General features: G+C 37.0%; 1 protein-coding gene across 18 annotated transcripts; it reads left to right on the top strand.

Moving 5' to 3' along the window:
- Positions 1–6,633: 6,633 nt before the first annotated feature.
- Positions 6,634–12,870, top strand: LOC105035131 (uncharacterized). 18 transcript variants are annotated; one of them, XM_073259561.1, is made up of 11 exons: positions 6,634–7,122; positions 7,421–7,521; positions 9,358–9,433; positions 9,552–9,614; positions 9,894–10,097; positions 10,638–10,730; positions 11,844–11,945; positions 12,027–12,104; positions 12,180–12,389; positions 12,518–12,564; positions 12,684–12,870. In XM_073259561.1, exons 5-11 carry the CDS (start codon positions 10,002–10,004, stop codon positions 12,721–12,723), a joined length of 666 nt encoding a protein of 221 aa, XP_073115662.1. In that variant the 5' UTR covers positions 6,634–7,122; positions 7,421–7,521; positions 9,358–9,433; positions 9,552–9,614; positions 9,894–10,001; the 3' UTR covers positions 12,724–12,870. The 18 variants fall into 18 exon arrangements, with proteins under 18 accessions (XP_073115662.1, XP_073115663.1, XP_073115660.1 ...); XM_073259559.1 differs by having other exon boundaries at positions 6,644–6,815; positions 12,027–12,389; XM_073259557.1 differs by having other exon boundaries at positions 6,644–7,122; positions 12,027–12,389.
- The last annotated feature ends 1,077 nt before the right edge of the window (positions 12,871–13,947 follow it).

The following is a 13,947-nucleotide window of genomic DNA, read 5'->3' as shown; positions in this document are numbered from 1 at the left end:
GGAGGAATCAGACTTTGTTAGACATGGTCCGATCCATGATGGGTTTTTGCTAGCTTGCTGATATCCTTCTGGGGATATGCACTCGAATCGGCCTGTTATCTGTTAAATAGGATTCCAAGTAAGTCTGTAATTAAGACTCCATATGAGATATGGACGGAACGTAAGCCAGCACTTTCACACCTTAGGGTCTGGGGGTGCCCGTCCTATGTCAAACGATTAGTCACAGACAAACTTGGACCTAGGTCTGACAAATGCTCATTCATAGGGTACCCCAAAGAGAATAATGAGGATCCGATCACCTATATGGATGCTATGCAGAGACTTGATTCTGAGAAATGGCTTGAAGCCATGAAATTCGAAATGGAATCCATGAAGGTCAACGATGTATGGACATTGGTTGACCCACCTGAAGGGGTTAAACCCATTGGGTGTAAATGGGTCTTCAAAAGGAAGAGGGGCGCAGACGGAAAGGTGGAGACCTATAAAGCCCGTCTGGTTGCCAAGGGGTATCGTCAACGTTATGGTATTGACTATGACGAGACGTTTTCCCCTGTGGCAATGCTCAAATCTATTCGGATAATGCTTGCAATAGCTGCCCATCTGGATTATGAGATCTGGCAGATGGAGTAAAGACAGCTTTCCTGAATGGAGAGCTGACTGAAGAGGTGTATATGATACAACCTGAAGGGTTTACATCCACAGATGAGTCCAAGGTGTGCAAGCTTCAGAGATCCATTTATGGACTGAAGCAAGCTTCTCGGAGTTGAAACATGCATTTTGATAAGGTGATCAAAACGTATGGCTTCATTAAGAATGGAGAAGAGCCCTGCATCTATAAATGGTCAAATGGTCCAGTTATGGTATTCCTTGTCTTGTACGTGGATGACATTCTCTTAATCGGGAATGACATCCCCGCACTACAGGGAATAAAAGTTTAGTTGTCATCACAGTTCTCCATGAAGGACTTGGGTGAAGCATCTTACATCCTAGGGATGAAGATCTATAGGGATAGATCTAAAAGGATGCTTGGGTTATCCCAGTCCATGTACATAGACACTGTGCTGAAGAGGTTCAGCATGGAGAATTCCAAGAAGGGCTATCTACCGATAGGCCAAGGAATTTCTCTCTCTAAGAAGGATTGTCCGACAACTCTTGAAGAGAGAGAGCGTATGAGTAGAGTCCCATATGCTTCAGCCGTGGGATCTATCATGTACGCCATGACATGTACAAGGCCAGATGTGGCATACTCACTAGGAGTAGTGAGTAGATACCAATCTGATCCTGGAGAAAACCACTGGAAAGTGGTCAAAGCCATCCTTAAGTATTTGAGAAATACTAAGGACCAATGGTTGATTTATGGCGAGTCAGATCTGAAACTTGTGGGATTCACAGACTCCAGCTTCCAATCTGACCATGATGACAGCAGGAGTGTGTCGGGTTATATCTTTACTCTGAATGGTGGAGCCATCTGCTGGAAGAGTTCCAAGCAGCATACTGTGGCAGACTCTATTTGTGAAGCGGAGTATATCGCAGCATCAGATGCCGCGAAGGAAGCTGTGTGGCTGAGGAAATTCATCAATGAGCTCGGAGTAGCATCCTCCTTCGATGGTCCAGTCCTGCTCTACTGCGACAGCACTGGTACCATAGCTCAGGTGAAGGAACCCAAAGCACATCAGCGGACGAAGCACATCTTGCACCGCTTCCACTTGATCCGAGAGATCGTGGATCGAGGTGACGTCGACCTTCAGAAGATCGACGGAAAGGAGAATCTAGCCGACCCCTTCACTAAAGCCCTGGAGATAAAGGAGTTCGACAACCACAAGTCGAAGATGGGTATTAGATACTGTGCCGAGTGGCTTTAGGACAAGTGGGAGTTGTTGGGAAATGTGTCCCAAAAAGCCAATCGTCAAGCTGTTGACGGTTGAGCAACCAAGTATTATAATTGATTTGTTAATAAATAAAATATATTTGGCATCTTCATCATAAGCTTTCATCTTCTAATGAACTCCGTTGTTATGATGAAGTCCTTAGGACTATTTAGGTTCGATAAAGAGAGGATTTATCGATTAGTCCTTAAAACTGTTCACGACCAAATGATAGGCTGTTAATAAGGACGACAGCTTCTATCGAGCATAGGTCGCTGTAGGCCATATGGGTTGGTTGTCCTCTTAACCAAGGAGTGTGGAGACACTGGTATGGCATACAGGTGAGATGTAAGGGTACATCATCATTGAACGTGACCAACTCCAGAGTATTCTGCTGTCGAGAATGTCTCTGATGGGATATAGGTATAAGTGTCCCTTAGACTTGAGATCGCCTCAGTGACTTGCAAGCAACTCACTGTGCTTTGGTACTGGACTAACTGAATTTCTAATTCAGGAACGGAAGGCTTCTGGGCACAGTCAAGTACTTGCGAAGTCAGAGTGTGATCGAGATGGGATTGACCACTCCAAGAGTTGGAGAAGAATGAGTCGCTGTATTTCAATTTAGCAAAACTTTGGCCAGGGTAATCCATCAGATGGATTTGATATTTTGAAATACAATGTGGACAACCTGATCAGAGTTGACAGTTAAACTTTGGGGTGTCCTATGATCATTTTGGTCAAGGGGATGAATTATATGAAAACTATATCCGCATGGGTTCTAAGGATGTTGTTCTACACATTCGACCTATCCGGTCGTCGGGTACCATTGCTAGATGGTCACTTCGATTGGTATAAAAATTTATTCCTATGCTACCGGCTTAGGTTCGGACCTATGAGGTCACACACATTAGAGTTCATGATCCGATCGGATGGTTGATCAACGATTAAGAATCGTTCTAGGGTTAGATGATCAATACGATTGATATTTAACCCAGTGCAAGTGTTGCAGGAGGATCGATTAGCAATTTGATTGCTAATTGGCTTAATTTGATTAAGCCAATGGGCTGAGATTAAGTCTAATTAAATATGATTTAATTAGATTTGATTTGGGCTTGATTGGATCAAGTCCAATTGGTTTATTGGATAAGCCAAGTGCAAGGAAAAACTAGTCCTAGTTCAACTAGAACTTGGGTCAATCTAATTTCTAATTTGATTAAAAAATTAAATCAGATTTAAATATAATTTAATCTGATTAAATTAGGTTCTTAATTTAGTTAAGACCTATTTTAATTGGGTTGATCTAATTTTGATTTGATTTGGTTTGGGAAACCAAATTAAAACAAGTTATGAGACAGAATCCTAGTAGGACTAGGATTCCACCTTGCGCCACATAAACCTTCTCCACGCCCTCTCTCTTATTCAACGCCAATCTTCACTTATTTTGTGCAACAAAAGCCCTCTCCCAGATCTCTCCCACGTTCACAAAAGGTCTCCTCTCTTCTTTCTTACATGGAAGGTGGTTTGGATCAAATCTAAAAGGAATAAGTTTGGATTTCGAATTCTATGAGATAGAGTTTTAGAAATCTAAAACTCTTTCAATTTTGCACCGAATTTATCCAATTTTTTTTTAGAATTTTCATGGCTTTTAGGGTATACATTATGCACCCTTTTATTGTGATCCATGCACGAAAATATGGAGGAGGTGCTCAAGAGTTGGGCGTCCCTTAACTTGCCATGTTTGGATAAGCCTTGACTAGGTGTTTGACCTAGACAAGGACTCTATCATATCTCTCTATATAAGATGAGTTTCTTCATGAAAAATCAGAGAGAGATAGATATTTGAGAGGCCTTTCTGCCATCCAAAAATCAGAGAGAAATACCTTTGGGTCGTAGAGATATAAAAGACGCAAGTTTGGGTGTCTAGAGATAAAAATGTGAAGAAGAAGAGGGTCTTCTTCTAGGATTTTTATTTTCATATCTTTCCTCCTTCCATCTTGAGTTTCCTGAGAGCGTCTCAGATCTGAAACTCCTCCTTCTACTTTCCATCTTTGGAAGAGTCCAAATCAAGAAGAAGGAGGCACCTGATCAACCATCAAAGAAGGATCAGCACAGTACTAGCATACTGTGCTGATTTCCTGAAGCAGGACTTCTGATCGAGATTCGTGGGCTCGTGTGGACGACTCCTAGAGGCCGGACGCGTGTGCGGCTTGCAACATCATCCTTAAGCCTGGATCAGCGAGGTTAGAGCGTCTAACTTACAAGGTAATAGATCTGATCTATTATTTAATACATACATTAGATGTAGCTAGTATAGAAACATGTTGATATGATCAACATGTAGTTCATACTATATTTATATATATTTTAATTTTTGATTTAATGCTATGTAATAATCATGTAATAGGATCTTAGATCTAGAGATTTTCTGATCTTAGAAAATAAATTTTGATTTATTTTAGTCTTCCGCTGTATGATCTTGAAAAAGTTTCAAGATCTAACCCTGAAACCCTAGATCTGGTTCCTACTTGATTTGATCAAATTGGGCGCACCTTATGTGGTTGAATTAGAGGGTTCATGCTCCCTCAAATCTGATTTGGGTGTGGACTAGGGAGAGAAGGAGAGGGGTGCACACCCCATCTCCTTGTGGCGTGAAGACTCCTTGTGGGTGCACACCCCCTCTCCTTTCCCTTATGAGATAAGCAAAACATAGGGATTAAAAGAATGAATCCTAATGAGATTAGGATTCCTCTTTATATAAAGCTTGGAGTTTGATGAGGACTCCAATTGAATGCCTATATAAGGAGACCACCTCTTGACCTTTAGGAGCAATCAAGCCTCCAAGTAATCAACCAAAAAGGTCTCCATGCCTCTTCTCTCTCCCTCTCTTTCTCCAACGCCCAAGATTTTGGGTGTCCTTGCATCCACACACCCAAAAAGTGTTTGAGCATCTCCTCTTTCTTCCAATCTTTGGTTGGTGGCTAATCTACATCAAGAAAGATTCAAAAAAGAAGGAAAGGCTGATCAAAGGGTCGATCAAAAGGATCCAAAGGCTGATCAATTGCATGTAAAGAAAATAAGAGAAACAATCCAAGTTGTTCCTATGTAGATATCCGTAGAGGTCGGACACTTTTGTGGCTAAGAGAAAATTTATTCATCTTTCAAATCTAGATTCAAAGAAAAAAAAAGCAAAACAGATATGTGATTTGATCACACAATTAATTTTAGATTAAAAATCTACACATGTTATTTTCAACACATGAACTAGATTTTTAGGTACTTTGATTTTATTCATATATACTTTAGATTAAAAGGAGTTTTAATCAATTATTCCATTGCATTGATTTTCAAAAGAGTTTTGAAATCTACATGCATCAGCACCTATAAAATTCCAACAATATATATATATATATATATATATATATATATATATATATATATATATATATATATATATATATATATATATATAGTTTTTAATTAAACTATTGATCCATCCTCTAGAAAAGAAGATATTATTGATGATGATGTAGGTATAGCTAATAAAGGAATGAAAAAACTTACCCTCAAGGAACCCTCAGCTCATGATGATGAAAAAGAAAGCCAGAAAGCTGAGGGAGAAGAGGAAAATCATGAAAATATCCAAGATGAGAGCTTGCCCAAATAATGGAGGTATGCATGTAGTCATCCTAAGGACATAATTATTGATGATCCAACATAATGGATAAGAACTCATTCATCTTTGAGAAATATAAATAATTCTTTAACCTTCGTACAACAAATTGAACCTAAATCTATTAAAAAAGCAGAAAATGATCCAAATTGGATGATTGCTATGCAAGATGAATTAAACTAATGTGAAAGAAATAAAGTTTGGACTTTAGTTGATAGACCAGCAGACCATCCAATAATTAAAACTAAATGGATATTCAGTAATAAGTTAGATAAAAATAGAGTAGTTATAAGAAATAAAATCATATTAGTAGCTAAAGGGTATAATCAGGAAAAAGATATCGATTTTGATGAGACTTATACTTCTGTTACTGGATTAGAAACAATTTGATTATTACTTGCATTTGCATGTTTTATGGACTTTAAATTATATCAACTGATTGTTGAATGTATATTCTTGAATGGTTTCATTTCAGCGAAAATTTATGTTGAGCAATCTCCTAATTTTAAAAATTATATTTTATCAAATTATATTTTCAAATTACATAAAATTTTATATGGCATAACTCAGGCATCCTGAGCATAGTACAAAAAATTAAATAAATTTTTATTTAAAAATAATTTTATTAAAAATAATATAAATATAATTTTATTTAAAAAAATAATAATTTACTAATTATATAAATATATGTAGATAATATTATATTCGATATTATTAATAAATTTTTTTATCAAAAATTTTTAAAATTAATATAAAAAAATTTGAGAGGTTTATGATCAGAAAATTAAATATTTTTTTTTAAATTTTAAATTAAATAATTTTAAAAAAAAATTATCAATCAAAAAAAATATATTAAAAAAACAATCAAAAATTTCAGGATCACTGCAACAAAGGGAACAGGCGACTCTAATTTACCGACGCTATTTTAGAACGTTGCTAATCATAAAATGGAGTTCCTCTCGATTATCAGAAATTTAATAAAATAAATGGTCTTCACGACACTTATAAAAGTAGTCAAATCTTTAATTAATTTTTTTTTTACGATCAGATTTTAATTAAATGGTGATAATCTTCGTGACGCTAAAAAGCATCGTCGGACGCCAAATTTTAGCGTCGCTCACACCATCGACCTCTGGCCGCCGTGTTGTTCCTTTTCCGACCCAGTGAAGCCATCCACCGCCCCTCCTCCTCTTAAAAGCGTCGACGCCCACGTCTTCGTCTTCGTCCCCTCCCCCTCCTCCGCATCCTCGTCTTCGTCTTCATCTCCGGAAGCCGAAGGGGTAGCCGGTCCTCGATCTGGTCCTCTCTTTTCCTTGGAGAAATGTAAGAAACTTTTGAGGGGATTTGGAGGGTTTGAGCAATTATAGTGTAGATCTGTGGATTTGTGAGCTCTGGAGTGGTGGAATCGCGAAGATGCCTCCGCCGGCCCTCCGCGCCCCACCCTCCCCCACGATCCGACGAATCCCTACTCGCCTCAACAACTCCAACACCGTAGATCTCAGTCCTAAACGCGATGACGCCGGCCTTTGTCTTTGCCGGAGAAAGGAAGCAAATACCGGCCGGAATTGGACGACTACTCACTAGATGGTATGAGATGCTGTGGACTGACTTGGTGTTAGGGTTTTATTTTTTGTCATTTTTTTTCTAATGTTTTGGTTTAGGGGTTCTTTGGATAATTTGATCCGGTGATTATATCGCTTATTAACAGTTTTTCATAATTGGATTGGGTTTGGATTATGTTATCCTATTTTACTTTTGGAATGATTAGATTAAGCCTGGAGATTCATTTGTTAACAACGGGGTAGCTGGCTTTTCATCTATAAACTCATGTTTGTATATTGGTTGATCTGGAAAAAATTGACTTCCGATGTTTTATGCAATGCAGATGATATGTTGTAATTCATAATTCTGGATTCAGAGACTTCCTGTTGAAGCCAGAGCTCCTTCGCGCAATCGTAGATTCAGGGTTTGAGCATCCTTTTGAAGGCAAGCACTTTGTTTTAATGTTTTTCACATTGACATGAGGTTGTGAAACAATGAATCAACTAATGATATTCCTTTGGATTGTGTTCAAAGGTATGTTGTCCGCTTATAATCAACTAATGATGTTTTAATGTTTTTTATGGTAAATGACTCGCATCAATTTAGGAACAAACTGTGTAAATGAAATACTACTTTCCATTTAGCAGAGACCAAAATTGAATCTATGATGCAATTTTTGCATGCTGTTTAGTTGTACCACTTCCTTATAGTGATAGTCAACCACCTCTAATTCTTTTACTGTATTATGTTCAGTATTTTATCTACTCCTATTTTTTGTTTTCACCTCTTTCTTATTGCTTCTTTTCACCTGTTCTTGAAAATGTTAAAGCATAAGAATGGAAATACTTTAAGCTAGCCAACAGTTTGTTAAAGTCATTGTGGCCTAAGCGATCCCAATCTAGCTCAAACTACTTTTGCTTACTCAGTAGAACTGGCTTAGACACTGGTTTGGTTGGTATCAAGCATTACTTGTTGGATCTTTTTAACAACCAGCCATGTACCAGTTTGCTGGGTAGTGCTGGACTTGTAATGATCTGTAAAACAAAATCAAACACAAACATTATCAACCGTTCAGGCTATGGCATTATATCTACTTTGAAAAATTCTTGTTACATGTTTATAGCCATGTTAAGTAATGTGACATGCTTAAACATTATAAAAGCAGCACGAAAGTAACATTTTTTTTTTTTTGCCATTAATCTGTTAGATTTTCTAAGTTTTCTGGTTGAATCATTTGTGCAGGTATAAGGCTTAATATGAAGTGATATTTCATTGCTGTAGTGACTAACTTTTTATTTGATTGTTTTTATAAATTTGAATTGATTAGTGCATGAAATTAGTTTAGATGCTTATTAACTTCATCTGAAAAAGTCCTAGCTGGTTTCCAGAGATTATTGCTAAAATACAGCAGAATGAGCAAGTTGATTATTGCTAATATATATCTTTTTGCTTATTTCCTGCTTTTTTTCTGCTTGTCTCCTAAATTAATATATATGATATGTATATTTTTTTTATTTTTCAGTTAAATTGCAATTTCAGTTAATTTTTCTCTTACAATGGAGAAAAGTTGGATAAATAAACCAAGGTCCAGCAAAGATTATTTAGACGGAGTTCAGGATTTTATCAAATTTGCTGTTGAAAAATCTAGTATAAATAGAAAGATTCTATGTCCATGCCGAAAATGTGTAAATTGTTTTTCACTTGAGCCACAAATTATTGAAGAACATTTGGTATGGAATGGTTTTTTGAAAGGTTATACCGAGTGGCTATTTCATGGAGGGTCCATGTTACCATCTTTATATACTCAACCCTCCAATGTAGAATATACATTTGCTCGGGGATCTGATAACCTACAAAGGAATCCTATAAGAGAAGATGATATGAGTGGTCTACTCAGAGATGCTTTTGGGTTTGATGTTAGAAATTTAGGGAATTCCAGTGGAGGAGAAGAAATAGTTGGGATGTCTGAGGGATTTATGTCTACTGATCCTTTGCATGTTGAGGAGCTTGTACATTTATCTAATGGTGAGGTAGCTCGGTATCGCCATTTGTTGGAAGATTGTGATTAAGAATTATATCCAGGTTGTGAGAATTTTTCGAAGACTTTTTTTCGTGTGCATTTATTCCATTTAAAATATTTGAATGGGTGGTCTGGCACTATATATTCAATATGTGTAGGTTAAGAACGATATGCCTCGAAAATATTTTAGAGATGTAGAGTTTCAGCATTCTTAGGTCAGATCTTCTAGTCAGTTTGATGATCTCCAGCAGTCTTAGCAGCTTGACGAGCCACAGCATGAGCTTCTTGCTGATGACCGAGATGATAATGTTATTGTAGGTGATTTGCAGATTCAGGGTAAATTAAATGAACAAATCCTATGCTTATTTTATTCTAGTATTTTATTTCAAATTTATTTTTTGTATGATACATATTCAATAATGTTGATTAACTTTTATTTTTATATTTTTTGTAGATGGCCGGGGACGAGTGAGGACGAGACGTGGACCGACATGAGCTAGGGACATATAGCAGCTCGGTGAGGGTGAGAGAATTATAGTGACATGCAACAAAGTGGGATAGCCCGTTAAGATATCAGGAAGTCTATTATCTAGTTTCTTAGGATCAGTTGCACGGAAGTGTCAACTATATACAATTAGTTATGCTAGATAGAATGACATGCTTCCTTCATATAAAGTTGAGCTATTACGGATTATAGAAGTAAAAAGATAATTGAAACTATATGTTAACTAGCTAAAGATTATAGTATTTAATTTGATCTAACATTTGTATTTATGTTATAATATACATATTGCAGACTAAATTTGTGATCCCTCCAGAGAGCCATGATTGGGTAATAAAGTCCTTCAATCGTAAATGGAAAAAACATAAGACCAAGTTAAAGAAGGATTATAAGAAGGAGGGTATGACAGAGGATGAGGTTGCTCGTACCTGTCCTCCCAATGTATACCCTCATCAGTGGATTGAGCTTGTACACTATTGGTTTTTGGAGAGAGGACAGGTTATTTACAATCTCCATTTCCTCTTTATTTGATATATTTATACAAGATATGTCACATTTCCTCTTTATTTATTTGATATATGATTATAGAACAAAAGGTTCTTACGTTTAGCCGAAAGCTCTAGATAGAGCTGAAGTAAGTCCATTTTAAACTAATATAATGCAGGATCTGGATACGATATTTTGGGATTATAATGTAGTTTTCTTGTGCAATTTCATGACTATTAGTGTTTGCAGTATATTGTTGCATGTCTTATGTGCCAGAGACATTCTCCTCCAAAAACTGATCCACAGTCACAAAATAGTCCACTTTATACTGATCTTATGACTTATAAATATTCTTTTTCTTTATGACTTATAAATTTTGGAATTAGATGAGAGATAGAAGATGGAAAAGAGAGAACAATCAGATGTAATTACAATAAGGCTTACCGAATAATTCTTTTTCTTTGAACAAAAACCTATAGACAGGATATCTTAACTCATATTTTTCATCACATATTTATACAAGATATGTCACATTGTTTATTTATATGGCAGACATACTCCAATATTGGCAGAGCTGCACGATCGTCTTATTTGGTGCCTCACACATCAGGTTCTAAGAGTCACGCGAGGCTGAAAGCTGAATTTGTATGTTACACTTTCCTAAATCACCTTTATTTTAAAGAAACTTTAACTTATACATTCCACCAAAGATAGCTTTCTTTTGTTTTAACTTGTACATTCCACCAACCAGGGTTTGCCATATCGGACCGAACCGTCCAGTATGGGGCGTGCCGAATCGTCCCGACGGAGAACCGAGACGGTTCCGACATGCAAAACGGTACATGCCATTGTCGGAAAGAAAAAGAGAGGAAGAGAGAGAAATAGAGAGAGAGGGAGGAAGGAAGAAAAAGAAGGGAGGGGATCCACCGGAGGCCCTCCGGCGGGCAGCCGTGGCCATCGGGCGGCGGAACGGCCTCTCGCGGCTCCGCGCGGGGAACAGGGGCGGATCGCCCCTATTTCTCGAAATTTTTTTTTTAAAAAGCTTTTTCAAAACGAAGTCGGCAAGTGGTTTGCCGACTTCACTTAATTAAGTCGGCAAACCACTTGCCAACTTCATTTTGAAAAAGTTTTTTAAAAAAAAAATCGAGAAACAGGGGCGGATCGCCCCTGTTCCCCGCGTGGAGCCGCGGGAGGCCGTTCCACCGCCCGACGGCCCCGGCTGTCCGTCGGAGGGCCTCCTGCGGCCCCTCCGGCGGATCTCCTTCCTTCTTTTTCTTTCTTCCTCCCTCTCTCTCTCTATTTCTCTCTCTTTTTCTTTCTCGGTTTCCTTCGTCGGTTCATCTCGGTTCGGAACGGAACGGAGGCATGCCGTATCGTACCATCGGCCGGTCGATCCGGCCACCGGTACCGGTACAGGAAACCTTGCCACCAACAGATAGTTTTCTTTTGTTCTTTGATATAATCAAGCCTAGATCTTCTTTCTATAATATTGGCTATTCAACTATTGCAATGGAACATTTAAAACCTATACTTGAGTAGCAAGCATCTATTAGTTTGGCTAATCGATCTCACACTTATGTTTGCTAAAGTTTGATCAACCTCTCTTTGTGGATTCTCATCAAAGTTACCATTTCTATTTGATTTTGGGTGCCAAAATCAGCATCTTAATTATTTTGAGAGCAATTGTTCGATAAGTGTATATCTTGTCATATACCATATATTGGATCATATATGATGTAACATATATTTTTTTTGTAGATGGAAGAATATGGGAGGGAGCCTGGTGAGGTTGAATTCTATAGGGTGACTCGTACCCATCAAGATGGCAGCTTTGTACGAGAGGAGTTTAGAGAGCTGATCGTATGTATTGATCTATTTATTGAATGATTCATATTATTATTTTTTCATTATTAATATATGGGTCTGTTCTTTAATGTATAGGATAGGGCAACCATGCTTATTGCAGAGCGTACCGACGAGTCATCATCATCTACGGAGTGTAGTCGCATTGAGGCCCAGGTATTCACTGAGCTTATGGGATCAGAGCGTTATGGTCGAGTGAGGGATTATGGAGTTGAAGTCACCTCTATTCAGTTATCTGCGATGAGCAGATATACTCAAGAGTGTAGACAGAATGATAGCACTACAGAGGTTCGTAGGCTAGAGATGCAGTTACAGGAGATGAGTCAGAGACATGACCTACAGATGGAGGAGCTGAGACAGAGCCATCAGATAGAGATAGTGTCATTGAGGACTCAGGTTGATCAGATTATATCTTTTTTCCATGGTTTTGCCCCACATCAGGTAATTAGCTACATATAATTTTTGAATTTTATATTATTTTCATGTATATTTTTATTGTATAGGTTTTATGAGTTGTATGTATTGATTTCTATATTCTCAATTTAGTTTTTTTTTTCTGTTCCTTACAGGGTCCCGATACTTCTAGTAGTTGCCGAGATGGTGATACCATGCACAAGTGATAGCCTTCTCTTTTTCTTTTTTCAGAATGGGTTATACTTGAATTTTCTCTTGTTCAATTTGAGCTTTTCGTTTAGGGCTTATAGTGTTGGTTTCATTGGTTATGGGTTCTTTCAGGTGTAGCAAATTTTGGTGTTATGGTGTCCTTCCCAACTGATATGTTATACTACAAAATTATGACCTAATTTGTGTCTGGGCATGATGGATATGGTTGTTTGTTATGATTGACTAACAGGTATCTTTTTAAGGACATATCTTTTTTTTATGAACTTCAAACTGAATCAAATGGATTTTATTTATTTCAGATGGATCTCATTGTGCTAATATTCTGTGATGGGGATATTTTTTTTTATAATTTGTTTGGTGTGTCTGTGTGTGTGTTGGTGGGTGGGGACAAGGAGTTTATATTGTTTAAATTTTTTAGCTTATATCATGCAGTTTGTAATGGTGGAGCTAGAAATATTTTGAATTATGCTTAGGTATTGTTTATTAATTTTGCTGATGAAATTGGAAGTTTGTTTGCTGATGAAATAGATGATATCTAATGGTACTTTCAAAAGTAAATTTACCTTTTTCTTGTTCTCTCTCATCCGTTCAAGTGATTGGATCTGAGAAAGATGATTTCCTTCTGTAAGCTGCTCAACTTAAATCTTACAAGGGATATCTACCTGAAATCAACACTATTTTAAGTTAGTTACAGTGGACAAAATCTTTTCGCTGGTTGCTTCAGTTTTCTTGATATGGCTTCTATTTTGTTATTTCTCATCTTAAAACGGAAGTCGGTATTTGTAGATCTTATCACTGTATTGGAATTGTAAATTTGTCAGGATTTGTCGCCTAAAATTCATTAATTGCAGAATCTTTGGTACTGGTTTTATTGCTGAAGACAGGTAACGTGATCTTTTGTATTATTTCAAATGCAAGATAGCAAAATAACTAGATATGACTAATTGTAAGCAGAATAACAGGTTGAATGTTGAAGATTTTATACATGAGCTTTTTAATTGCAAGCAGAAGTGCAAGCTAATCTTGATCATGTAAGATATGGCTAATTATGCTCAATCTTTAGCGCTCTCAACTTCCTAAGCTTCAATAAGAATTTGATCAGAACTTTCTTTAGATTTTTTTTTTTTTGCATGCTTTTCAGCTAGTGGTCTGGTATGTTGGATTCTAGTGATGCAGTGGAATATAAATTTCAAAAATTTTTATATACATTTAATGATTGAAAACAAGTTTAACATTTAAATTAGATTATCGAACATAAAAGTTTCAAGAACACCATTGCAATCAAATAACATAAACATATATAATAAAAAAAGATCAGAAGTCATATATCAGTACGAAGATCATGAATTAGTAATCTTGAGATCTCTACAAGGTT

Source organism: Elaeis guineensis, chromosome 6 (genome assembly GCF_000442705.2).
Source record: "Elaeis guineensis isolate ETL-2024a chromosome 6, EG11, whole genome shotgun sequence".
NCBI classification, from domain to species: Eukaryota; Viridiplantae; Streptophyta; class Magnoliopsida; order Arecales; family Arecaceae; genus Elaeis; species Elaeis guineensis.
Note: the sequence above shows the minus strand (reverse complement) of the source record. Positions and strands in the feature narration are given on the sequence as shown.